Source organism: Rhea pennata, chromosome 34, assembly GCF_028389875.1.
Source record: "Rhea pennata isolate bPtePen1 chromosome 34, bPtePen1.pri, whole genome shotgun sequence".
Taxonomy (NCBI): domain Eukaryota; kingdom Metazoa; phylum Chordata; class Aves; order Rheiformes; family Rheidae; genus Rhea; species Rhea pennata.
Genome location: NC_084696.1, coordinates 51,281 through 76,387, shown reverse-complemented (window position 1 = coordinate 76,387; position 25,107 = coordinate 51,281). Strand labels below are relative to the sequence as shown.

Genomic DNA, 25,107 nt, shown 5'->3' with positions numbered 1-25,107 from the left:
CCCTCCCTTTGCTCTCCATCCTCCCTCCCTCCCTCCCTCCGCCGGGCTCTCCATCCCTCCCCGCTCTGCTCTCCATCCCTCCCCCGGCTCATTGCCATTCCGGGTGCACCGCCAGCCTCGCTGCTGGCTCGGCAGTGACATCAGCCGCCCTGCGCCCGCAGTCCCGGGCGCACCATGGCGAGGCTCGGCCGTGCCGCCCGCCTGCCCTGACCCGGCATGGCGCGTCCCGCCGCGTCCCCCGGGCCTCCCCGCGGGCCCCGCTGGCTCCTGGTGCTCAGCGCCTTGCTGGTGTCGCGCCCGCCGGCGGGCACAGGCAAGAAGGCCGTGCACGTCGGGGCGCTCTTCCCCATGAGCGGGGGCTGGCCCGGGGGGCAGGCCTGCCTGCCCGCCGTCCGCATGGCCCTCGAGGACATCAACAGCCGGAGGGACATCCTGCCCGACTACGAACTGCGCCTCATCCACCACGACAGCAAGGTGAGTGCGGGGGCCGGGCTGGGCCGGGGGGCTCGGGGCTGCGCGCAGGGCCGGGGGGTGGCAGGGACCGGTGCAACGGGCAGGGGGTGGCAGCAGTGGGGCAGGGTGCCGTGGGCTGTGCGTGCAGCCGGGGGGTGGCAGGGACCGGTGCAATGGGAAGGGGGTGGCAGCAATGGGGCAGGGTGCCGTGGGCTGTGCATGCAGCCGGGGGGTGGCAGGGACCGGTGCAACCGGCAGGGGGTGGAAGCAGTGGGGCAGGGTGCCGTGGGCTGTGCGTGCAGCCGGGGGGTGGCAGGGACCGGTGCAATGGGAAGGGGGAGGCAGCAATGGGGCAGGGTGCCGGGGGCTGCGCACAGGGCCGGGGGGTGGCAGGGACCGGTGCAATGGGAAGGGGGTGGCAGCAATGGGGCAGGGTGCCGTGGGCTGTGCATGCAGCCGGGGGGTGGCAGGGACCGGTGCAATGGGAAGGGGGTGGCAGGGAGCGGTGCAATGGGAAGGAGGTGGCAGGGACCGGTGCAATGGGAAGGGGGTGGCAGCAGTGGGGCAGGGTGCCGGGGGCTGTGCACAGGGCCGGGGGGTGGCAGGGAGCGGTGCAATGGGAAGGGGGTGGCAGCAATGGGGCAGGGTGCCGTGGGCTGTGCGTGCAGCCGGGGGGTGGCAGGGACCGGTGCAATGGGAAGGGGGTGGCAGCAATGGGGCAGGATGCCATGGGCCGTGCACAGGGGCAGGGGGGCTGGGATGGGGTAGGATGCTGGGGGCCAGAGGCAGGGGGGTTGGGATGGGGCAGGATGCTGGGGGTTGGGGGCAGGGAGGTCAGGATGGGGCAGGATGCTGGGGGCCGTGGGCAGGAGCAGGGGGGGCCGGGATGGGGCAGGTATATAGGGCAGTGGGTCTGGGGGGAGGGCAGAAGTGGGGCAGGTATATAGGCCCTAGGCACCGAGGGTATTTAGGGCACGGGTGGGGAGCAGGGGATGTGGGGGGGGGGTGGAAGGGGGGCTGAGGACACGGCAGCCCTGGGACGAAGCCGTCCCGGAGGGGGCCGGGGCGCGAGGGGGAGGGGGCGGGAGCACGGGCTGGGGGTCTCGAGAGCCGGCGGGGGGGAGGGGAGGGATGTGGGGCAGGCAATGGGGCAGAGGGGGCTGGCAGGGCCTGTGGGGGGGGGCTGGTGACGCAGGGCCTGGCGGGGGGCACTGGCGACACATCCCACCCCCCCCCCCCCCAGGACGTGGGGACATGGGGATGTGGGGACGCGGGGATGTGGGTCCGAGCCCCGCCACCCCCAGGCCCCCCTCCATCCCTCCCGCACCGCCCCCCCAGCCCCCCCCCGCCGGTGCTGCCCGGTTGCCACGGCAGCAGATGCTGCTGGGCCTGCCGCTGGGTTGCCATGGCGACGGTGCCTGGCTCCTTTTTTTGGGCTTTCGTGCCCTGAATTATTCATAGGCGCCCGGAAGGAGCAGGGCATCCAGGCAGGGCCCCCCCGGGGCCGGGACATCTGCGTCCCCCCCCCCCAACCCTGGTCTGACGGGCCAAGCAAAGCCGCGGGAGGAGCCCGGACACCTGGGCCCCCCCGGGGACAGCGGGGTCTGTGGGTCCGAGCAGGAGCAGCCCGGACACCCAGGTTCTCCGGGTGCTGCTGGGGTCTGCGGGTTAGACCAGGAGGAGCTGGACTGGGAGCCTGGAGCTCTGCCGTGGTTCTGGACCAGGGGAAGGGGGTGGATTGGGGGGGGGGGTCCCCAGCAGCCACGTGACCCTCGTTGCCCCCTACCCCGCAGTGTGACCCGGGCCAGGCCACCAAGTATCTCTACGAGCTGCTCTACAACGACCCCATCAAGATTATCCTCATGCCTGGCTGCAGCAGCGTCTCCACGCTGGTGGCCGAGGCCGCCCGCATGTGGAACCTCATCGTGGTGAGGAGCAACCCCCGGCGGGGACACGGGGGAGGACGAGGGTGGGCGACCCCCCCCCCCCCCACACCTTGGCTCCTGCCTTCTGCCCCCTCTCACCGGGGTTTACCCTGGGGCGCAGCAGGTCGGGTGCAGACCAAAGCGGGGTAGAAGCTGGCACAGCCAAGCTTGGAGACCTGTTCTCTGCCGGGGTGTATCTTGCTGGGCCAGGGATTGGTGTAGCATGGGGTGTTGAGGGTGGGTTGTGTCTCTGGGGGAGCGGGGAGTGCGTTGTGGTGACAGCGGTGAGTTGTCACAGGGTGGTAGCAGTCCGCTTAGAGTCTGGTGGTCGGTGGCAGTGACGCAGCCGTGTGTGCAGGTCTGCCGGGGGTATGTGAGGGGTGGTTGTTTCAAAGTGTAGCTGTTTGTGTTTGCTCCACAGTGAGGAAGTGGTTGGGTGTGCATGCACGTGTGTGCCGTCTCACACACACACTCACAGAGACAAGATTAGATTTTGGGGGGAGGTACAGCTGTTTCTGTGTGCATGGCTGTAGCTTCAACTGTTGCTGGGGCTGTTGCTATTACTGCCACTGTTGTCCCATTACAGCTACATGCAAATATTGCTGTGCGTGCAATTGTTGCTATGTGTGCGGCTGTTGCTTTGAGGCTGTTGCTGCCCGTGTGGCTGTTGCCAGAGCAACGGTTGTTGAAACGTGCAGCATGCAGGTGTTTCTACGTGTGCTGTTCTTGTGTGTGCAGTGGTTGCCACGTGCCCGGTTGTTGACTCTCACGTGGACTTGTTGCCGGCGTGTTTGCGGTGATGCCCGTGCCTGTGTCATTGCTGTGCTGTGACTCCTGACTTGTGTTGCTGTTGCCGGCCCGGCAGCAGTCGTCGGAGTATGTACAGCTGTCAGTGGTGTGCGCTTACACGCTCGTGTTGTTGCAGTGCTGACGGTTGTTGTGTGTCCAGCGGTCTGCGAGCTCGGCGGTAGGCAAGCATGTCCCCAGAGTGAGCGGTTTCCGTCCTTGTGTTGTCCTCTGGTGTGACGTGGTTGCTGCCCCAGGGTCAGGGCGGCGAGGTGCAAGCGGCTGTAGGGGTACAGGCGGCTGTTCGGCGCTCACAGCCCCTCTCTACCCCCTGCCTTGCAGCTGTCATACGGCTCGAGCTCCCCAGCCCTCTCCAACCGCCAGCGCTTCCCCACCTTCTTCCGCACCCACCCCTCGGCCACCCTGCACAACCCCACGCGCGTCCAGCTCTTCAAGAAGTGGGGCTGGACCAAGATCGCCACCATCCAGCAGACCACGGAGGTCTTCACCTCGGTACGCACGTGGGCACGCCAACCCGACCCCGCTCAACTCCCCCCCCCCCCGCCCCTCACCTCCAACGCCGTCCCACAACCCCCCCCCGCCTGCCTCCCGCCGCCTGCCTTGACCCCCCCCCAACCCGGCTGCCCCCCAATCCGGAGCCTGCGGTGCCCGGCTCCAGATTGAGTCCCCTTCCTGCAGTAACGCCAACCCCCGGCAAGCAACCCGCCCCGGAGCCCCCGCCTGGTGCCTCCAGCCCCTCCGACCTCCCCGGACTCACTCTGCACTCTCGTTCCCTCCGGCCCCCCCCTCCCCTCTGCCTGCTCCCCCCCCCCCCCGCCCCGCGCCTGCTCCCCCCTCCACCCGCCCCGCGCCAGACCCTCGACGACCTGGACCAGCGGGTGAAGGAAGCCGGCCTCGAGATCACCTTCCGGCAGAGTTTCTTCTCCGATCCCGCCGCGCCTGTCCGTAACCTCAAGGTGAGCCCGCCCGGACTCAGGGCACGTCCCCGGCCCGCGGTCTCCCCCCACCCCCGGCACCCCCCCACCCCACCACCACCGCCGCCGCCGCCGCCGCCGGGGTGCAGCCGGAGCCGTGCCCCGCGCCCCGAAGGGGACGCGTCCTGCACCGGCGGCGAGGTGGGATCCGACCGGGCGTCTCCTCCGGCGGGGAGACGGGCCCACGGGAAGAGCGCTGCCCTTGACCCCGGGTTCAAATTCTCCTCCGCTTCGGACCCGGCCGTGCAAACGCAGGCAAAACCGCCGCGCAGGAGGGCGGGCGGCGCGGGCGCCCGCCGGGAGCAGCCCAGCTCCAGCGCGAGCCGTCTCCCCGCAGCGCCAGGACGCCCGTATCATCGTGGGGCTCTTCTACGAGACGGAGGCGCGCAAAGTCTTCTGCGAGGTGAGACGGGGGCGCGCGTGCTGACGGACGGACGGACGGGAAGGAGCACAGGGCGGAGGGGGGGGGTTGCACGAGCGGGTGGCGGCGAAGAAGGACGGAGGGACGGACAGCGGCTCGCCCCGCGCAGGTCTACAAGGAGAAGCTGTACGGCAAGAAGTACGTGTGGTTCCTCATCGGCTGGTACGCCGACAACTGGTTTCGCATCAAGGACCCGGCCATCAACTGCACCGAGGCGGAGATGGCAGAGGCCGTGGAGGGGCACGTCACCACCGAGATCGTCATGCTCAACCCCGAGAACACCCGCAGCATCTCCAACATGGTACGGGAAGGGGGGGGGGGGGGGGACGACGGCCCCCACGGCGAGGTCAGCGGGGGAGGACCGGTCCCGGGGCTCCGCTCCATCCCACCCGCCACCTGACCACCTTCTCGCCCTCCTCCTCCCCCTGCCGTAGACATCCCAGGAGTTCATCGAGAAGCTGCAGAAGCGGCTGGGCAAGAACCCCGAGGAGACGGGTGGTTTCCAGGAGGCGCCGCTGGCCTACGATGCCATCTGGGCCCTGGCCCTGGCCCTCAACAAGACCTCGGCGGAGCTGGTCAAAAAGGGGCTGCGCCTGGAGGACTTCAACTACAACAACAAGAACATCACCGACGAGATCTACCGGGCACTCAACTCCTCCGCCTTCGAGGGTGTCTCGGTGCGTGGCCTGCTCCCGGCACGCGTCCCGCGTGTGGTCCTTGCACGGCTGGTCCCAACGCCGCCCCTCGTCCGAGCACGTCCGGCCCCCTTACACGCCTGGCCCCGGAGTCCGTGTGACCCCCCCCCCCCTCCCAACGCACACCTGAGCCGCTGGCACCCCCCCAGCCCCTGCTTGCCCCACCGCGGTCCCCTCTCGCCAAGAAGGTTTCCCACGGCCTCCACCACCAGCTCCTCCACCTTGATCCCCACGAGCCTCTCCCAAAAGACTCCCAGGGCAGTGAAAACTTTTTGCCCCCCCGACACCCCTCAGGGCACGCGGTCCCAGGGGCCCGGGCAGCACCGCGGCGCCCTGACGCCCGTCCCCATCCCACCGCACAGGGCCACGTCGTCTTCGACGCCAGCGGCTCCCGCATGGCCTGGACCCTCATTGAGCAGCTGCAAGGTGAGCGAGCGCAGGCAGCGGCCGCAACAGGGTGACAGCATCACCGCGCTGCATGCATCAACCGCCACCGAGCAGCCGGCAACACCCCTTCACACACAACCACCGCAGCAACCACAGCATGTGTCAACAGCCTACCGCCGGTGTGAGTGAACACAGCGTTTGCAACACAGGGTCACAACACAGGCTGCAGTACGAGACAGCCGTACAAGGCAACAGCACCGCAACGACACCCGGCACTACAGCGCCACAACACCGCCTCAGTACACAGGACAACACGAGGGGCACCACCACCCTTCCACACAGCCGCCTTAGAAAAGACAACAGCAAAATAATCACAGCATCAAAACCCCTCCAACAGTCCTTGCTGCACACAACAGTCACTCGCATGCAACAAGCCCCATCGCCTGTAGAACAAAAATGCACACCAGGACACACGCACAGCACCACAACCCTTTTTGCAGTGCGCCGGGCAACAGTGCCCTGCACCGTGCGCACAGCTCCACGCGCCAACACCGTTTGCCTGTAGGAACAGTCGTACCCAACGAGAACACTCACAACTTATCAGCATAGCCATGTGTCCTCAAGCGGTGCGTGTGTCAGACGGTGCACGTGTACAGCCAAACAGCCTGGCCGCTGCACAGCCACTGCTAGGTGTGACAAGTGGGGGTGTGCAGAAACACCGTAGGTTGGCGGGGTGTTGCACAGGGGCTGTGCCTCCTGCCTGACCCATCCCCGCTCCCCACACAGGCGGTGTCTACAAGAAGATCGGCTACTACGACAGCACCAAGGACAACCTGTCCTGGTACAACAACGACAAGTGGATCGGTGAGAGGGGCCGCGTGGGGGCCGGTGCTGCCTGGAGAGGGATGCTGGGGGGGGGGTTCCCAGTGCTTATGGGGTCCCCCTGGGGCTGTGGGGAGTTCCTGCCACAGTCAAGGGTGGGGAAGGGCCCAGAACTCCCCCCCCGCCCCGTAGCCCTAACCGCACCGTGGGCTCTGCAGGAGGTGCCCCACCAGCCGACTACACCAAGGTCATCACCACCTTCCGGTTCCTGTCCCAGAAGCTCTTCATCTCCGTCTCGGTGCTGGCCTCGCTCGGCATCCTGCTGGCCATCATCTGCCTGGCCTTCAACATCTACAACGGGCACGTCCGGTGGGTAACCAGCCGCCCCTGCCCCGCACCACCGTCCCCGGGTGTAGGGCAAGCGTTACGGCTTGTCCTCTTCGCGCCTACCTACGGGCCAAAGCGCGACCGCGGCAGCAGAGCGAAGCAGCGCGTGGTTACCCGCGCCCGCAGGGGTGGGAGGGATTATTTATTCTCACGTGCTACCTACGGAAGGGAAAAGAAGCAAATGACAGAGGTTGCTATTAACAGTCATCCTCGTTGCTCGAGCGAGAGCAGCTCGCTCCGGAGGAGCTTCTGGTGCTGTTAAGGGCCTTAACCGTAGCGCGTGGCTTCCACCCTCCCCGTGCCGGGGCTTGTTGTCTGCCGGTCCCACTCCTTCCCAAGGACAAAACCAGCAACGCTTCACCGGTCCCTTCAAACCAGCACGCATTGCGCTTAGGCATAGCTGTTACCACCTTCTTCTTTGCTTTTTTTTTTTCCTTCTAAGGAAAGGTGTTAACAGCTCCCCCCCACCTCCAGGTACATCCAGAACTCCCAGCCGTACCTGAACAACATGACGGCTGTGGGCTGCACGCTGGCGCTCGCGGCCGTCTTCCCCCTGGGACTGGACGGGTACCACATCGGGCCGGGGCTGTTCCCTTTCGTCTGCCAGGTAAGGCCAGGCAAGGCTGGCGGGGTGTAGGGGTACAGCCGCAGGGGGTACAGCCACCGGGGGGGACAGCCAAAAGGGGTACAGCCAGAAGGGGTACAGTCAGAAGGGGTACAGCCAGAAGGGGTACAGCCAAGCGATGGGGTTGGGTACAGCCAGAAAGGATGCAGCCAAAGGCGTACGTCCAGGTGGTGGGTACACCCGGAAGACGTACAGCTGGAGGGGTACAGGCAGAGCCGGCTAGCCGGAGGAGAGTAGCCAGGAGGTGTAGCCAGCACTCCCCCACCGACCACGTGTCCTTCGCAGGCCCGACTCTGGCTGCTCGGGCTGGGGTTTAGCCTGGCGTACGGCAGCATGTTCACCAAGATCTGGTGGGTCCACACTGTCTTCACCAAGAAGGAGGAGAAGAAAGAGAAGCGGAAGGTGAGGGTTGGCCCCTGTGGGGCGTTCGGGGGAGGGCTGGGGGTGCTATGGGGTTCCCCCCCCCCTCGATGGCTCCCTGACCCCCCCCCACCTCCCAGACTCTGGAGCCCTGGAAGCTGTACGCCACGGTGGGGCTGCTGGTGGGGCTGGATGTGGTCACGCTGTTCATCTGGCAAATCGTGGACCCTCTGCACCGCACCATCGAGGTGAGGCACTGCTGGGGGGAAGCTCACAGCATCGGAGCACTGCTGGGGGCGGGGGGAGCTCGCAGCAAAGGCCGCTGTGTCCCCCCCCCAACCAGACACTCACATCCCTTCTCCCACCCCGTCACCCCAGGAGTTCACCAAGGAGGAGCCCAAGACAGACACCGACGTCTCCATCCTGCCCCAGCTGGAGCACTGCAGCTCCACCAAGATGAACACCTGGCTCGGTGGGCATGGGGAGTCCTAGGGGGGTGGAAAGGGATAGGGGAGCCCCAGCAGGTCTAGGGGTGCAGGAAGGACTTGGGGGGGGGCAGGCAAGGTTGAGGGCTACAGCCAGGGTTGGAGAGCACACAGCAAGGGGTCCAGGGGAGCCCATGGAGGTCCAGCGGCCCCCCCCCATCCTCTTTTTCACCACCAATCCTCTTCCTTCCAGGGATATTTTATGGCTTCAAGGGGCTGCTGCTGTTGCTGGGCATCTTCCTGGCCTACGAGACCAAGAGCGTGTCCACGGAGAAGATCAACGACCACCGGGCCGTGGGCATGGCCATCTACAACGTGGCGGTACGGCGCGGGGCAGCCGGCTGGAGAAGCGGCGGTCGTATCCCCATCCCACGTCCCCTGTGACGACACCAGCACCTCCCCGTTCCCACAGGTCCTCTGCCTCATCACCGCGCCCGTCACCATGATCCTCAGCAGCCAGCAGGACGCGGCCTTCGCCTTCGCCTCGCTCGCCGTCGTCTTCTCCTCCTACATCACCCTGGTGGTCCTCTTCGTGCCCAAGGTGCCACACGACCCGTTGGGGAAGGGGCTGGCGGGGACCGGGTGTTTCTCCGCCTGACAGCCAGGGAGGGAACAGCTATCTGGGTAGCTGCCAAGAGATCTGACAGTCGGCAGAGGAAGGCTCGGTGGGTGTATCCTCCGGGTGTAATATCAGGCTGTAAAGGCGCATTCTCCAGATGTAGGCTCAGGGTGTTGGCTCTGGCAGGTGGCAGGGTGTTGGCTCTGGCAGGTGGCAGGGGAAAGTGAGCCGCCTGTATCCTCCGGGTGTTGGGCTGGGGGCAGGCGGGGGGTCTCGGCTCTGACAGCCGGGGGGCGGTTGCAGATGCGACGCCTCATCACCCGGGGCGAGTGGCAGTCGGAGCAGCAGGACACCATGAAGACGGGCTCGTCCACCAACAACAACGAGGAGGAGAAGTCCCGGCTGCTGGAGAAGGAGAACCGAGAACTGGAGAAGATCATTGCCGAGGTGGGCGCGGGGATCCCCGTGACGGGGCTGTGGGGCAGAGCCGGAAGAGGGGTCGAGACAGGCGGTGGCGTTGAGCTGTTGACATCTAGGCAGCGTACGGGTGTGCCAAGAGGGGTTATCAGCTCGGGAGCCCCGTGCCCACCTCAACACCCCAACTGGGGTGGTGCGGGCAGGCTTGGCGGGGGGGTTTCCAGCTTGGCACACGCTGCCGGCGGGAGGAAGAGGGGAGGGGGGAGATGTTGGACGGACGGGCGGACACCGGGCTCACCGCCCGCCTCTGCGCCCCGGCAGAAGGAGGAGCGGGTGTCCGAGCTCCGGCAGCAGCTCCAGGACCGGCAGCAGCTGCGGTCGCGCCGGCGGTCGTCCAACCCCTCCCGCGAGGCCGACAACCACTTCGCCCCGGGGCTGGGGGCCGCGCCGGCCCCGGCCCCCTTCTACCAGCCCAGCCTGCCCCTCGTGCGCTGCCTGGTCTCCGAGCAGGCCGACAAGCTGGGACGCGGCAACTGCGACGGCAGCCGCGTCCACCTCCTCTACAAGTGACCCCCGGAGCGGGGAGGGGCGGGGCCAAGCCGGGCGGGGGCGGGGCCAAGCCGGGCGGGGGCGGGGCCAAGCCGGGAGGGCGGAGTCTTTTTTCCCTTCCTTTTTTTCCCCCTTTTTTTTAATGGGTCTCCATCTCGCCCTGAGCCCGCGTCTCCGTCCGCGGCTGCGCCTGGGAAACCGGGCTCAGCGCGGGTGTGTGTCCTCTGCCTGTCACCCGCCTCCGACTGTTGTCGGAGCAAACTGTGGGGCTGTTCCATAAGCAAGCGGGTGGCCAGAACGAGTGACGCCTGTGGGCTGAGATAATCAGGAAACACCCCCCCCAACTCCTCTCCAGTCCCCCGGCTCCGGCTGTAGCACAGTCGGACAGCCCAGCAAACGCATCACCACCACCACCCCCAAAAAACAAAATTCCCTGCTACATGCACACAACTTTCCTGCGTCGCCCCGTGCTGCTGTGCAGAGCCGGAGTCAGGCTCCCGCTACACACGGCCCGGGTGTAGCAGGCGGCTGCGCTCAGTCAGTCCCCTGCACAGTGTTATTGTAGCCTAGGAGCGGGTCTGCCTGTCGATGCAGTCGATGCGGGGGGAGGCCACGGGGGCCAGGGAGGGGGTGCAGCCGGCTGTGTGGCGAGCGGCTGGCCGTGATGCCTGTAAGTTACTGTCAGGCTGTAGCGTACCACTGAGTCTAGTTGCTCGTAAGTTTAGTCAGACTTTAGTGCACAACTTTGGTTATTTGTACGTACAATCAAATCGTATTGCACATCGGGATCGGGTTACTGTAATGTACTGTCAGGCTGTAGCTCATGACTGGCTGGGGCCAGTTGTTGGTACAGCCAGGTCTGGTTCCTACGTGTTGTCCGACTGTAGCTCACACCAAGCTCCAGCGAGGCATGAGCACAGTCGGATGGTCGGTGGCTGGGTCTGGCTACCTGTATGTTCGATCAAGGTGTATGTACCGCTCCGTTGGGTTAGGTTACTGTCCTGTATGTACAGACTGTTGTAAACAACAGGGTCTGGTTTCTCATATGTACAGTCGCACTTTAGTGAACAACCGGACTCTGGTTATTCTCACTTGTCTGTGATCTTGTTTAGCCAAAAAAAAAGCGGGGGGAAATCAATCGAGCAACCCCGTACCATCACTGAGGGGTTGTTGCTGCACTTGCTCAGACCCCCAACTACCCCCAAAACACTGGACGGTTGTAGCCGGATTGCAGCCTCCCTCCCCAGCACCTGGGTTGTGCTCAGCCCCGGGGTTTGAGGTGACGACGAGCCCGAGGAAACAGCCCGGCTCTTTCTGGAGCAACATCTACCCCATTTCTGCACCACCCCCAAACCATGGGCGGGGGGGGACGGGGGCTGCGCAGCCCCTCTCCTCTTCGCCGCGGTATCGGGTACAAGCCCACACCCCCAAAGCACACACGAACACCGTCACTGTGCCGGGCTGGGCAGGCTCCCGCCGGTATCGGGGCCGGCTGTGATAGGGGTTGGGGAAGGCGACGGCTGTGCCAGGCACCACCGCGGGGACGGGGGTGAGTTGTGTGTGCGTGGGGGGGGGTGGGGGAACCGATGCACGCGGGCACAACCGGAGCGAGCAAAATTGGGCACCTCGCCACCCCCAAGCAACACCCCCCCCCCAACCCCAGCACACAACCGGGGGGGGGGTACGTTCCAGGTGTCCCAGCACTGGGGAACCTTCCCAAGCACAAATGACCCCCCCAAAGCAGGACCAACCCCCCCCCAAAAGCGAGCCTGGGACCCAGGCGTCCTGGCACTGGGGGGGAGGGTTTGGGGGGGGGGGATCTTCCCCCTCATTTGCACCCCGCCGCACAGGGAGGGGGAATCGGACTCATCGCGCTTTAAAAAGAGGCACGAGGACGCAGTCGGCGTGCAGAAAATCAGCCCTTTTAATACAGGGGACATCGGCTCGATCTCCCCCCAAAATCCTGACCCCCCTCCAAGTGAGGGGCACTGTGACCCCCCCCCCACTCCCTCCCATAGCTACAAGCTCCAAGTCCATAAGCGCCCGGGGGGACACATCCCACCGCCCCATCAGTGCTGGAGAGGTGCTGGCCCCACCAGGGCGTTGGAGAACCATCCTCCACGGGCAACGTCCGTGGTGCGGGGGTCCCCGTGCGCCGCAGGGGTGACGGTGGCCTCGGGGTCGCCGTACAGCGGACCCCAGGTCTGCGCGTCGCAGCTGCTGTTGCTAGCGGGGACGCCGGCTTTGCACGACACGGGCAGGAGGAAGAAGAGGAAGACGCTGCAGAGCGTCAAGCCCCCCACCACCAACAAGGAGGCGGCCAAGGCCACCGCTTTGTAGAGCGGCCACCGGTCCGAGGTCCAGGGCCAGCTGCGGCCCCGGGGCGGGTTGCGGGGCTGGGGCCGCCCCACCTCCAGGCTGAGGGCCACCGTGGGCACCTGGCCCGACTTGGGCGCGGGGCGGACGTAGAGCAGCCCCTTGGGGCGGCTGAAGCGGACGGAGCCGGGGGCGGCGGGGACGTCGGCGGGCAGGAGGGCCAGCAGGTCGGAGCGGGTGGGCAAGGCGGGGAGGCCGCGGCGGCGGGGCAGAGCCGTGGGCCGGCGGCACACGGGGCAGAGCAGGGTGCCGGCGGCGGGGGCCGTGACGCTGAGCCGGGCCAGGCACTCCAGGCAGAAGGTGTGCCCGCACGCCAGCGCCTTGGGCACCTTGAAGACGCGGTCGTAGCGGGTGAAGCAGATGATGCAGTCCAGCGGGGACCCCTCGGACTCCCCGGCGAGGCTGGTCCTGGCCGCGGAGCACGTCATGGCGGCGGCGACGTCCCTGACAGGCGGAAATTATTTACCCGGCAGCGATAAGAGCCGGGGCAGCCCGGCGCGGGGGTGGATGGGGGAGGATGACGGACACCCCGTGCCAGCAGCCCTGGCGCTGCCCAAGCGCCGCTTGGACACCTCGCCGCGGAGCAGGTAGCACCTCGGGCTCAGCAGCATCCCGAAAGCGCCCACCCCAGGCCTCCCTTGCCCACGCTCCTCACCCCGATCCCAAGAGCCACCCGTGTTTGCCGTAGTCAAACACCCCCTCGGCGCTGGGGGTGGCCCCACGGTGCCGAAGAACCTCCTACACCCAACCCTCGGGTCTCCTGGAGACACCAAGGCCCCGCAAAACCTCCTCAGTCCAACCTTCGAGCTGTGCCAGCGCCTGCGGCGCCGCTTGCTCAAATACATCCCAAGCTCGGGGGTCCTCCAGCCCCACCTCTCGAGCCCTTCCGAAAGGCTCCTTCGCCCCATGGCGCTGTGCCCCCCAGCTCTGCCCGGTCTGTACTCACCCACACCCAGACACGCCGGGGGTCGGGGCGGGGAGAAGAAGCAGGAGCCCGCCAAGGTCCCGCGCAGCTCGCGCCGGGCGCAGCCGGTCCTGCCTGGAACTCGCGCCCCAGGGAGGACGCTCCCGCCGTCACGCCCACGGCCGGCGCCGCGTTACACCGCGTCCGCGCGGGCCTGCGCGAGGTGCCGGGCCGGGTTTGGGGTGGGGAGGTGTGGGGAGGGGGGGGATCCTGCCCCCGGCACCCCGCTGGGGATCAGCCCCCGGGGGTAAAACCCTTAGCACAGGCGTGTCGCTCCACACCGGAACGGACACGGCGCAGGGAGCCGACTCTTATCCGTCCCGCAGGCACCAGCCTCCGCCAGCGCCCCGGGTCCAACCCCCAACCTTGGCTCTTGTCCCACTGGCCCGGGCCACCTTGGCAGCTGGAGGAACTGGTTCCCAGGGCAAAGCCCTCTCCCCCAGTCAGCCACAGGGAGACGCCTCTGTTATATATTTAACACGGGTTTTCTTCCTCCTTCAGCCCCTCCCCAGAGCCGTCGGCAACCCATCTCCCTCCTCTCCCGGTCCCAGATCCCCACAGGCAAAGGGAAAGAGGGAGCGCAGTGGGGTCAGAAGGGAGGATCGAGACAAGCCATCAGCTCGAGCACCACCTTCCCCGTCCCCAGGGAAAGGGGAGCTCTCTGTCCAGGGCCAGGCCCGGGAGCAGCCACCAGGCGAGCTGGGGACATCGCCGTGCCAGGGGACGAGGCAGCAGCTCTGCCAGGCCTCAGCTACGCACACACCCTGGGAGGGGACCCCTGGGCACCCCCTTCCCACCTGGAGGCAGCGCCAGGCCGGGGACAGAGGAGGAAAACGCCCAGCCCCACTTCGAGCAGCCTCAGGGCACAGAGGGACCGAACAGAAGTGAACTTTATTCGCGAGGCCGCAGCAGCATCTTTTAACGGTTGGACTTGGCCACGCGCTCCAGCTCGTCCTTCTTCTTGATGGCGTAAGAGTTGGAGGAGCCCTGCGGGGCGAGATCAGAGCTATCAGGCCGCGCCCCGGCAGCAGAGCGGGCACCACGGGACCGCATCCACCCGCCACGAAGGCGCCCGCAGAGCCGACGGGCCCAGAACGGGCTCGGGGCGCGAGCGGCGCCAGCCCCGTCCCCTCCCGCCACCTCACCTTGGCGGCGTTGATGAGTTCGTCCGCCAGGCACTCGGCGATGGTCTTGATGTTGCGGAAAGCGGCTTCGCGGGCCCCGGTGCACAGCAGCCAGATGGCCTGGGGGAGCAGAGATGTCAGGGCCAGGGCGCCCGGAGGGGTCCCCGCGCCCAAGGAACGGAGAGGAAAGCAGGGGACTCACCTGGTTGACGCGGCGCAGCGGGGACACGTCCACAGCCTGTCTCCTGACGGTGCCGGCGCGGCCGATGCGGGTCGAGTCCTCGCGGGGTCCGCTGTTGATGATGGCGTTAACCAGGACTTGCAGGGGGTTCTGCCGAGGCGCAGGAGGGGAGGAGAAATCAGCAGTGGGCACTCCGCAGCGGGCAGGCAGCCCCCCACATCAGCTTGCACCCAACCCAGACCCCGTTACCTCCCCGAAACCACCCCATCACTACGTCTCAACGCCACCGGGCCACCCCCAAGGACCACCCCAGCACCCAATGCCACCTGCTCACCACCTCCGTGCCCACATTTTCCCCAAGTCCCCGCAGCGCCCCCACCTCTCCGGTGAGCAGATGGATGATCTCAAAGGCGTGCTTGACGATGCGCACGGTCATGAGCTTCTTGCCGTTGTTGCGCCCGTGCATCATCATGGAGTTGGTGAGTCGCTCCACGATGGGGCACTGGGCCTTGCGGAAGCGCTTGGCCGCATAGCGCCCGGCGCTGTGGGGCAGGTACTTGGCGTACTTCTCCTTGACGGCGATGTAGTCCTGATGGGGCACAGACCGTCAGCGGCCTCTCGCCACGCTCTGAGACTCGGGCACGCACGGAAGGTGCCAAGCAGGGAACAGAGGGCACCCGGCGTCCTGCTTTAAACCCTTCTCTCCCCCCTCCCCCCAAAAAAATACCTGGAGGGAGATGTCATTGATCTGCACATCATCCGTGCTCCACTTGCCGAACAGTTTGATGTCGGGGGTCTCCGTGACGGCAGGCGCTGTCTCCCAGTCGGTCATTCTGAGGACAAAAAGACAGGACAAGGGTCAGGGGAGGCAACGCAGAGTCTCGTTTTCCCTGTGAGCCTGGCCGCCCCACTGGCTCTCGCCATCGAGGCGATCCCCACCTCTGCGATCCAGGGGTACGGATCAGTCCCCGCTGATTAAGAGGAAAGCGTGAGCACTTTTGGGTGGTCCTGGAGCCTGGAAGGGACGAGACTCCACCCAGGCACCCCTAGATGGGTCCTGCTGAGAAACACCTTTCCTCTTGGAAAGCAGTGACCTCCAGGAGCAGTTCTGCATCCACAGCCACCCTGAACGGGGCAGGACAGGGGAGAGGCTCTTGCACAGGGCACTGGGTACTCAGCCTAACCGTGTGGGTACCCCCAGACACTGTGTGCACGTGTCAGGAGCATGGGACTGCAGATGCATACGGGACACATCCCAGCTCCATGCATGCATCTCCGCACCCTAGAGCTGTTCCTGGTGACACAGTGCCCATGCGTGCTGGATTCAGGTTGTTCACAAGCACAACAGGGGATGTTTCCAGGGAGTGTGTTTGTGTTTTTGTGCCAGGAGGCAGCTCGAACCCCCTGAGCAGAGGCTACATGTATCACACTGTACTTTACGAGGGTGCACTCGGCGTTGTGTGTGTCACTGTGCACATACAGGCAGTATCATCAGGCTGTGCAGACAGCACGCACGGAGGAGCGTCCCAAGAACAGGGCGCGTACGCACCAAAGGACGTCCCAGAGTCTGCTATCTACGGGGGTACAGGTCAGAGCACGCGTGAAAGGAGGAGGTCCGTGCCGAGGGGTACAAACAGCCCCACAGGGGTGTCTTCAGGCCCCTGCGTGCACCAGGAACGGGCCTGGCTGCAGGAGAGCTCTGACACTGCTCCCCATGCTGCCAGAGGGCTGCCTTGCTCCGAGGGGCAGAGGGAGGCCTCCCCTTAACCTGCCCCACAGCGAGCCCTCTCCACCACCTCCTATCTAACACACCCCAAAAAGCAGCCCCCCCCCCAAACTCCTCCTACCCCGGACCCCCTCAGACCCAGAGAAACCGCCCCAGACACCAACCCAGGAAGCCTCCAGCACCTCACAGACCCTAAATAAGACACAGACACTCCCCAGCACCAACCACCAGCCTGAGGTCTCCCAGATTTTACCTCGGGAAGTTCCAATATCACCCTCTAGGCCTGAGGCCTCCCAAATTTTACCTCGGGAAGTTCCAATATTGCCCTCCAGGCCTGAGGCCTCCCAAATTTTACCTCGGGAAGCTCCAATATCGCTCTTCAGGCTTAAGACCTCCCAAATTTTACCTCGGGAAGCTCCAATATCGCCCTCCAGGCCTGAGGCCTCCCAAATTTTACCTCGGGAAGCTTCAATATCGCTCTTCAGGCTTAAGACCTCCCAAATTTTACCTCAGGAAGCTCCAATATCGCCCTCCAGGCCTGAGGCCTCCCAAATTTTACCTCAGGGAGGCCCAACAGCCCCCCCCACGCCTGAGGCCTCAACTCCCCCCACCAGGCCTGAGCCCCATCCCCCGACTCCAGGACACCCCCGAGGCTCCTCCGCATCCTCCCCTTCCTCAGAAGCCCCCTCCGACACCCCCCTAAGCCCCGAGCCGCCTCCCGCTTCCCCCGACCGCGCTCACATGGCGGCGGCTCCGGCGTCCGGCAAGGGAGGGGGGTTGAAAAAGGGCCGCCGCGGGGTCTCCCGGGCTCTTATGCAGGGGCCGGCGTGCACTTCCGGCCGCGCATGCGCAGTGGCCCCGCGCGGCCCCGCGCTTCCGCCCGGACCTTTCCCGCCCCCGCCGCCCCGCCCCCTCCCCTGTAGGGCGCATGTGCTTCCGGGAGGCCCCGCCTCCTGCCGCAGGTTGCCGCCGCGCAGGCGCAGAGGCCGCCGGTGAAGCGCGCCCGGCCATCTTTGTTGAGTGCGTCTGCCCGAAGTTTGCCTCTTGGTGGGGGGAGAGAGCGGAATGACTGCCCCCTTTTTTGGGGGACCCACCACCTTGGGTGGGGTAGGGCGGTCAGACGAACCCATGAGGGTCAGGGAGCCCTAATGGTGGCCCGTAGGGATCAGGAACCTCTACAGGGAGACACGGGAGGACGGGGGGGGGGGCAGGACCCCAGTGGGGCACCCTTGGGGGGTGCAGGACCCAAGTGGGGCTCCCTGGGGGTCAGGGATCCATAGGGGGTGGACACAGAGCCCAATAGGGACCCTGCGGGGGGGGGGGACAGGACCCTCATGGGGGTCCCTGAGGAGGGATGGAGACCCCAATGGGGGGCACTGAGGGGGGCAAGGATCCATATTGGGGGGGGGGGTCACTGGGGTGGGCAGGATCCCCTATGGGGCGACACCAGGGGTTCATGAACCCCAATGGGGGACACTGGAGATGAGGGATCTATGGGGAGGGGGACACTGGGGGGGGCACAGAGCCCAGTAGGGGACAGTGGAGTGGGGGGGACATGACCCCAGTGGGGCTTCCCGGGGGTCAGGGATCATGGGGGGTGCACAGAGCCCAGTGGGAGACTCTGGGGGGAGCATGACCCCATGGGGGGGCACTGGGGAGGCAAAGACCCCTCGGGGGGACCCTAGTGTAGGGGGGGGGAAATGACCCCAGTGGGGCTTCCTGGGGGTCAGGGATGCGGGGTGGGAAGCACTGGGGAGGGGATGCAGACCCCAATAGGATGCACTGGAGGAGAGGCAGGACCCCCTGGAGGGGGGAGCACTGAGGGGGGGTGGGGGCAAAGACCCCTATGGGGGACCCCACAGGGGGGACACATGACCCCAGTGGGGCTTCCTAGGGGTCAGGGATGTGGGGTAGGGGGCACTGGGGAGGGGATGCAGAGCCCAATAGGATGCACTGGAGGAGGGGCAGGACCCCCTGGAGGGGGGCAGCACTTGGGGGGGGGGCAAAGACCCCTATGGGGGACACCACGAGGAGGGGGAAGCTGTGGGGCAGGGCCCCCCCGTTAGGGCGCTGGGAGGGGGAGCAGGGAGGGGAGCAATCAGGGACCCCCGAATTGAGGAGCGGGGGCACAAGACCCCCCCCCCAAACACACACAACCGGGGTGGGGGGGAAGCCGGCGTGGGGGGCACCCACCCGCCCCACACCTGCCCCCCCCCCCGCCGCCCCGGTCACCGAGCCGGTGGGGTGCAAGGCGGACGGTTGGGGGGAGGTTTATTGGGGGGGCCGGTGCCGGCGGAGGCCGGGCGTTAGGTGCACCGAAGTCGGGGGGCCTCGGGCAGCGCCGCGTGGGGCCGGATCCGGCTGCGGAGCTGGGGCTGGGGCTGGGGCTGGGGCTGGGCCCGGCGGCGCCGGAGCCGCCGCAGGTCGCCGTCGGCCGCCTCCGCCGCCCCGCGGGCCCGGGCTCGGGCGCCCAGCCGGGCTTCGGCGCGCTCCAGCCGGGCCACGGTGCCGCCGGCCCGCGCCAGGGCCTCCGCCAGGCGCCGGCTGCCCTGGGGGGCCGGGGCGGGGGGGTGGAGGGGGGGGTGCAGTGGGGCTGGGCTCCCACCGCCGCCACCGCCGCCGTGGGGCAGGGAGCCCCCGACGTCGGTGATGCCTTGGGGCCGGGAGCCCTGGGCATCGGTGATGCCGTGGGGCAGGGAGCCCTGGGCATCGGCGACGCCGTGGGGCAGGGAGCCCCCCAACCCCCCCCCTCTGCCCCCGAAGCACCCCGTGGGGCAGGACCTCCCCCCCCCCCCATACCATCCTCCACCCAAAGGGCAGGGAGCCCCCCCGAAGCACCCTGTGGGTCAGGACCTCCCCCAGCATCCTGCACCCATGGGGCAGGGAGCCCCTGGCATCGGCAACATCGGCTTGTGGGGCAGGGAGCCCCCCCCCCGCCCCCAAAGCCTGTGGGGCAGGACCCCCCCCCCAGCATCCTCCAGCCATGGGGCAGGGAGCCCCCAGCATCGGCGACACCGGCTTGTGGGGCAGGGAGCCTCCCCCCTGCCCCCAAAGCCTGTGGGTCAGGACCTCCCCCAGCATCCTCCACCCATGGGGCAGGGAGCCCCCGGCATCGGTGACACCGGCTTGTGGGGCAGGGAGGCCTCCCCCACCCCTGAAGCACCCTGTGGGGCAGGACTCCCCCCTCAGCATCCTCCAGCCATGGGGCAGGGAGCCTCCCCGAAGCACCCTGTGGGGCAGGATCTCCCCCAGCATCCTCCACCCATGGGGCAAGGAGCTCCCCCGAAGCACGCTGTGGGGCAGGGACTCCCCCCCTCAGCATCCTCCACCCATGGGGCAGGGATCCCCTCCAGCATTCTCCATTCATGGGGCAGAGACCCCCCTGAACCACCCTGTGGGGCAGGGACCCCCCTGCTAACCTCTATGGGACAGAGACCTCCCTCCTACACCCCATGGGGCAGAGACCCCCCCAACACCACCACACAGAGCAGAGACCCCCCCACACTAACTTCTATGGGGCAGAGACCCCCCTGCTGCACCCCATGGGGCAGAGACACCCCCACACACACCCCACGGGGCAGAGACCCCCCTGCACAGCCCCACAGGGGCAAGAACCCCCCCCCGACAGAGGCAGAGACCCGCCCCCCCCAACCCCCCGCCGCCGTCCCCATGGGGCAGAGCCCCCCTAGCCCCCCGCAGACCTGGACGAGCAGGGGGGCCTCGGGCAGCTGGGTGCCGGGGTGCCGCTGGTACACCCGCACCAGGGGCCGGGTCAGCTTCTCCCGCACCTCGAGGTCCCCGCGGCGCTCGGGACCCTGCGGCCGGGCGAGGACGGGTTTGAGGGGTGGGGTGGGCTGGGCGCGGGGGTCCCCCGCCGGCCCCGCTCACCGCCATCACGCCCTGCGCATGCTCCATCTCGCCCTGGAAGCGGCGGTAGCGGTTCAGGGTGCTCCGTAGCCCCCCCAGCACCATGTGCAGCTCCTCCTGCAAGCGGTGGGGACCGTGCTGGGTGCCGGCACCCCTCCGAGGTGGCACCGGCGCAAAGCAGCGCGGTGCCTGGGGTGGGCATGGGGTGGGGATGGGTCACCAGGGCGGTGATGGGTCCACGGAGGTGGTGATAGGTGCCTGGGGTGGTGATAGGTGCCTGGGGTGGTGATGGGTGCCTGGGGTGGTGATGGGTCACCAAGGGTTTGATGGGTCCCTTAAGGGTCCCCAGAGGTGGTTATGGGTGCCTGGGGTGGTGATGGGTCACCAGGGCTTTGATGGGCCCCCAGATGTGGTGATGGGTTCCTGGGGTGGTGGTGGGTGCCTGGGGTGGTGATGGGTCATCAGGGCTTTGATGGGTCCCCAGAGGTGGTGATGGGTCACTGAGGGTTTGATGGGCCCCGAAGGGTCCCCAGAAGTGGTTATGGGTGCCTGGGGTGGTGATGGGTCACCAGGGCTTTGATGGGCCCCCAGATGTGGTGATGGGTTCCTGGGGTGGTGGTGGGTGCCTGGGGTGGTGATGGGTCATCAGGGCTTTGATGGGTCCCCAGAGGTGGTGATGGGTCACTGAGGGTTTGATGGGCCCTGAAGGGTCCCCAGAAGTGGTTATGGGTGCCTGGGGTGGTGATGGGTCACCAGGGCTTTGATGGGCCCCCAGATGTGGTGATGGGTTCCTGGGGTGGTGGTGGGTGCCTGGGGTGGTGATGGGTCATCAGGGCTTTGATGGGTCCCCAGAGGTGGTGATGGGTCACTGAGGGTTTGATGGGCCCTGAAGGGTCCCCAGAGGTGGTGATGGGTGCCTGGGGTGGGGATGGGTCTCCAGGGCAGTGATGGGTCCCCAGAGGTGGTGATGGGTCACTGAGGGTTTGACGGGTCCCGAAGGGTCCCCAGAGGTGGTGATGGGTGCCTGCGGTGGGGATGGGCCACCAGGGTGGTGATGGGTCTCCAGGGCAGTGATGGGTCCCCAGAGGTGGTGATGCGTCACCAAGGGTCTGATGGGTCCCGAAGGGTTCCCAGAGGTGGTGATGGGTGCCTGGGGTGGGGATGGGTCACCGGTGCAAAGCAACGCGTGCCTGCAACGCGTCCCTCTCCACCTGCACGCCCCCATGCCCTGCTCCGTGCCCCCCAACCCCGTGGCGCCTGCGCCGCACGCACCTTGAGCAGGCGGCTCTCCTCGGCCTTGTTCCGCAGACCGGTGTCAACGGCGGCCTGAGCGCGCCGGCAGGCGTCCAGTGCCTGCTCCGCACTGGCCCCCAGCATCCCCAGCAGCTCCTTGGAGCGGAGCACCAGGGCTCGGGCCTCGGCGATGCCGGCGTCGCAAGCTGCCGGGCGCCCGCCTGGCGTGGGCACCTCACCCCCGCAGCCCATCCATCCCCCCAAACCGAGGGCACAGCCACATCCCGGGCATTGCAGGCGTCACCAGGAATGGGCACCGGGGGCTCTCGAGGTGGAAGAGGCACCAGGGATGGTGATGGGTCCCAGGAAAGGTGGAGGGTCCTTGGGTTAGAGATGGGACTCTAGGCTGGTGTCAGGTCCCCTGAGATGCTGGAGGGTGGGAATGCATCACTGAAGGAGTCTGGGGTGCTAATGGGTCACCAAGGAGGGTTTGATGGGTCCATAAGGGTCCCCAGAGGTGGCAATGGGTGCCTGGGGTGGTGATGGGTCACTGAGGGTTTGATGGATTCATAAGAGTCCCCTGAGGTGATGATGGGTGCCTGAAGCTGCCGGGGTGAGGGGAGAGAAATGGGTCACCAGGGTGGGGATGGGCCCCTGAAGGGTCCCCATAGGTGGTGATGGGTGCCTGGGGTGGTGATGGGTCGCCGAGGGTTTGACGGGTCCCGAAGGGTCCCCAGAGGTGGTGATGGGTGCCTGGGGTGGTGATGGGTCGCCGAGGGTTTGATGGGTCCCTTAAGGGTCCCCAGAGGTGGTGATGGGTGCCTGGGGTGGTGATGGGTCACCAGGGCTTTGATGGGTCCCCAGAGGTGGTGATGGGTCCCCAGGGGGTTGACGGGTCCCCAGAGGTGGTGATGGGTTGCTGAGGGTCTGATGGGTCCCAAAGAGTCCCCAGAGGAGGTGATGGGTTCCTGGGTTGAGGATGGGTCCCCAGGGGTTTGATGGGTCCCCAGAGGTGGTGATGGGTTGCTGAGGGTCTGATGGGTCCTGAAGGGTCCCCAGGGGAGATGATGGGTTCCTGGGTTGAGGACGGGTCCCCAGGGGTTTGATGGGTCCCCAGAGGTGGTGATGGGTTGCTGAGGGTCTGATGGGTCCTGAAGGGTCCCCAGGGGAGGTGATGGGTTCCTGGGTTGGAGATGGGTCCGCAGGGGAGTGACAGGTCCTCAGGGTAAGGACGGATCCCCATGGTGAGGATGGGACCATGGTGGGGAGGGTGCTGGGTCCCCGGAGAGGTCGGGGTGGCGGCAGGTCCCCGGGGGCGCCCTGACCTGGCGTGTAGGCGCCCACGGGGGAGGGCTCGGGCGTGGGGTTCCTCTCCACGAAGAGGGACGAGGGGCGGCCGAGGCTGAGCCAGGAGCTGCGGCCGGCTCCCAGCAGCACGGCGCGCAGCGGCTGGGGCAGCAGGTCGAGCACGCGGCCCCGCTCCTCGCACAGCTCCTGCAGCCGCCGCCGGCAGCCGCCCAGCGCCTGGCACGGCCCCGGACGCCCGTAGCCACGCCGGCGCCCGCGCACCGCTCCGGCTGGGCGCCCTCCGCGTGTCCCCCCCCCCCACCTCCTACCTCGAGGAACTCGTCGGCCGTGCCCAGGTCTCCCTCCAGCTTGGCTTTGAGCTCCGCCAGCTCCCGGCGCTCCCGGAGCAACAGCGCGGCCGGTTCGTCGGGCTCCTGGCGGGGACACGGGCAACCTCGTGGCGACCGGGGCCACCACGGCCGGCCGGGTGCCCCGCCGCCGAAGCCAGGGCGCCGCGGGAACCTCCTCCCTCCGGAGAACCGGCGGGATGCAGCGCGGGAACCACCCGCCCCGCCGCCGCCGCCGCCACCAGCACCACCGTTCCCCGGCGGCCGGGCGCTCACCGTCGCGGCGGCCCGGCGGCGCAGGGCGATGCTCTGCCCGTTGGTGAGCTGGGCCAGGCGGACGCGGTCGAGGGCGGCCGCCAGGCGCCGGCGCCGGCGCTCGGCTCGCCGGGCCAAGGCGCTGAGCTCGGCCAGCGCCTGCCGCAAGCGGGCCACCACCAGGCGCACGCGGCGGCCGTGGGCCAGCGCCCGCTCGGCGCCGGCGCCGCCGTCCCGCAGCCATGCCGGCGGCACCGAGCTGAGCCAAGGCGCCGGCTTGGTTTTGCTCCGCCAAAGCGTGACGCCGGGCCCCGGCGGCGGCCGCTCCGTCGTCTCGCCGGCCGCCGTCACGTCCAGGCGGAAGCGCCAGGTCTGCAGGCGCCGGCGGCGGGCGCCGGGCGACTCGGGGGGCTGCGCCGGCGGGCGCCATAGGGCCAGGGCGGCACGGGCGGCCCGCTGGCCCAGCGCCCGCGCCGCCCGCGCCGCCTCCCGGGTCTCCCCCCGCCGCGGGGGGCTGCGGGCACGGCGGGGTGTCAGAGCGAGCCCGGTGTTGGGGGGGGGGTCCGTGGGGCAGGATGCAGGGGGCTGGGGAGGCCTATGGGGCAGGGAATGCGGGGGGTCTCTGGGGCAGGGAATGGGGGCATTGGGGGGGTCTATGGGGTAGGGAATGGGGGTCTATGGGGTAGGGAATGAGGGCATTGGGGAGGTCTATGGGGTAGGGAATGGGGGGTCTATGGGGCAGGGAATGAGGGCACTATGGGGGGTCTATGGGGTAGGGAATGGGGGCATTGGGGAGGTCTATGGGGTAGGGAATGGGGGGTCTATGGGGCAGGGAATGAGGGCAATATGGGGACCTATGGGGTAGGGAATGAGGGCACTATGGGGTAGGGAATGAGGGCACTATGGGGGTCTACGGGTAGGGAATGGGGGTCTATGGGCAGGGAATGGGGGGCTGGGGGTGCCCTTGAGGCACGGCTGAGGTATCTGTGGGGCAGGACTGGGGGTATGCATGGGGCAAGGCTGGGGGTATCCGTGGGGCAAGGCTGGGGGTATCTGTGGGGCAGGGTTGGAGCATCTGTGGGTCAGGACAGGGGGTATCCGTGGGGCAAGGCTGGGGGTGTCCGTGGGGCAGGGCTGGGGGTATCCGTGGGGCAAGGCTGGGGGCGTCCATGGGGCAGGGCCTGGGGGCTGCAGCTCACCCCGCTCCCTCCTTAGGGTCCTCCTGGCTCCCCGCTGCCGCCTGGGGGCCCGGCGCCCCCCGGGCCGAGGCCGCCATCGCGCGCCTGCCCCTCGCCCCGGACGCCGGGGCCCCTCCTCGGCCGCCCACCTCCATCCGTTTCCCTCCTCGCTCCGCGCCCCGGCGACGGTTGCCAGGACATCGGCATCCCCCGGCGCAGCATCCCGCCCCGGCGACCCATGGGGATCGCGGCGACCCACGGGGACCGCGGCAACGGATGGGGACCGCGGCAACGGATGGGGACCACGGCGACCCACGGGGACCACAGCGATGGATGGGGACCACGGTGACCCACGGGGACCACAGCGATGGATGGGGACCACAGCGATGGATGGGGACCACAGCGATAGATGGGGACCACAGTGACCCACAGGGACCGCAGCGACCCATGGGGACCGCGGCAACGGATGGGGACCACGGCGACCCACGGGGACCACAGCGATGGATGGGGACCACGGTGACCCACGGGGACCACAGCGATGGATGGGGACCACAGCGATGGATGGGGACCACAGTGACCCACGGGGACCGCGGCGACCCATGGGGACCGCAATGATGGATGGGGACCACGGCAACGGATGGGGACCACAGCGATGGATGGGGACCACAGTGACCCACGGGGACCACAATGATGGATGGGGACC

The 25,107-nt window shown here is 67.6% G+C and overlaps 3 protein-coding genes across 3 annotated transcripts; 1 reads left to right on the top strand and 2 right to left on the bottom strand.

Moving 5' to 3' along the window:
* Window positions 1-329: 329 nt before the first annotated feature.
* GABBR1 (gamma-aminobutyric acid type B receptor subunit 1) lies at window positions 330-9,887 on the top strand. Its single transcript, XM_062598571.1, has 18 exons — window positions 330-474; window positions 2,247-2,381; window positions 3,507-3,677; window positions 4,040-4,141; window positions 4,497-4,562; window positions 4,690-4,881; window positions 5,015-5,257; window positions 5,638-5,701; window positions 6,449-6,526; window positions 6,703-6,853; window positions 7,346-7,478; window positions 7,782-7,898; window positions 7,997-8,104; window positions 8,235-8,328; window positions 8,535-8,662; window positions 8,754-8,882; window positions 9,204-9,347; window positions 9,639-9,887. Exons 1-18 carry the CDS (start codon window positions 349-351, stop codon window positions 9,885-9,887), a joined length of 2,430 nt encoding a protein of 809 aa, XP_062454555.1. The 5' UTR covers window positions 330-348.
* Window positions 9,888-11,882: 1,995 nt separating this feature from the next.
* Window positions 11,883-14,003, bottom strand: RNF225 (ring finger protein 225). The gene is made up of 2 exons (XM_062598622.1): window positions 13,189-14,003; window positions 11,883-12,686 (listed from the first exon to the last, which is right to left on the bottom strand). Exon 2 carries the CDS (start codon window positions 12,668-12,670, stop codon window positions 11,936-11,938), a length of 735 nt encoding a protein of 244 aa, XP_062454606.1. The 5' UTR covers window positions 12,671-12,686; window positions 13,189-14,003; the 3' UTR covers window positions 11,883-11,935.
* A 75-nt stretch (window positions 14,004-14,078) lies between these two features.
* Window positions 14,079-17,087, bottom strand: RPS5 (ribosomal protein S5). Its single transcript, XM_062598633.1, has 6 exons — window positions 16,979-17,087; window positions 15,239-15,344; window positions 14,891-15,100; window positions 14,533-14,661; window positions 14,352-14,450; window positions 14,079-14,193 (listed from the first exon to the last, which is right to left on the bottom strand). The coding sequence occupies exons 2-6, from the start codon at window positions 15,341-15,343 to the stop codon at window positions 14,125-14,127; spliced, it is 612 nt and encodes a 203-aa protein (XP_062454617.1). The 5' UTR covers window position 15,344; window positions 16,979-17,087; the 3' UTR covers window positions 14,079-14,124.
* Window positions 17,088-25,107: the final 8,020 nt, after the last annotated feature.

Bases quoted from the DNA above. Each gene is read 5' to 3' on its own strand.
- GABBR1 (XM_062598571.1), top strand. From the start codon at position 349: ATGAGCGGGGGCTGGCCCGGGGGGCAGGCCTGCCTGCCCGCCGTCCGC. The intron at 4,882-5,014 runs GTACGGGAAGGG...CCCCTGCCGTAG, and splicing joins CCCGCAGCATCTCCAACATG to ACATCCCAGGAGTTCATCGA. The intron at 5,702-6,448 runs GTGAGCGAGCGC...CTCCCCACACAG, and splicing joins CCTCATTGAGCAGCTGCAAG to GCGGTGTCTACAAGAAGATC.
- RNF225 (XM_062598622.1), bottom strand. From the start codon at position 12,670: ATGACGTGCTCCGCGGCCAGGACCAGCCTCGCCGGGGAGTCCGAGGGG.
- RPS5 (XM_062598633.1), bottom strand. From the start codon at position 15,343: ATGACCGACTGGGAGACAGCGCCTGCCGTCACGGAGACCCCCGACATC. The intron at 15,101-15,238 runs GTATTTTTTTGG...GTGCCCCATCAG, and splicing joins TCAATGACATCTCCCTCCAG to GACTACATCGCCGTCAAGGA. The intron at 14,194-14,351 runs GTGAGGTGGCGG...CTCGCCCCGCAG, and splicing joins AACTCATCAACGCCGCCAAG to GGCTCCTCCAACTCTTACGC.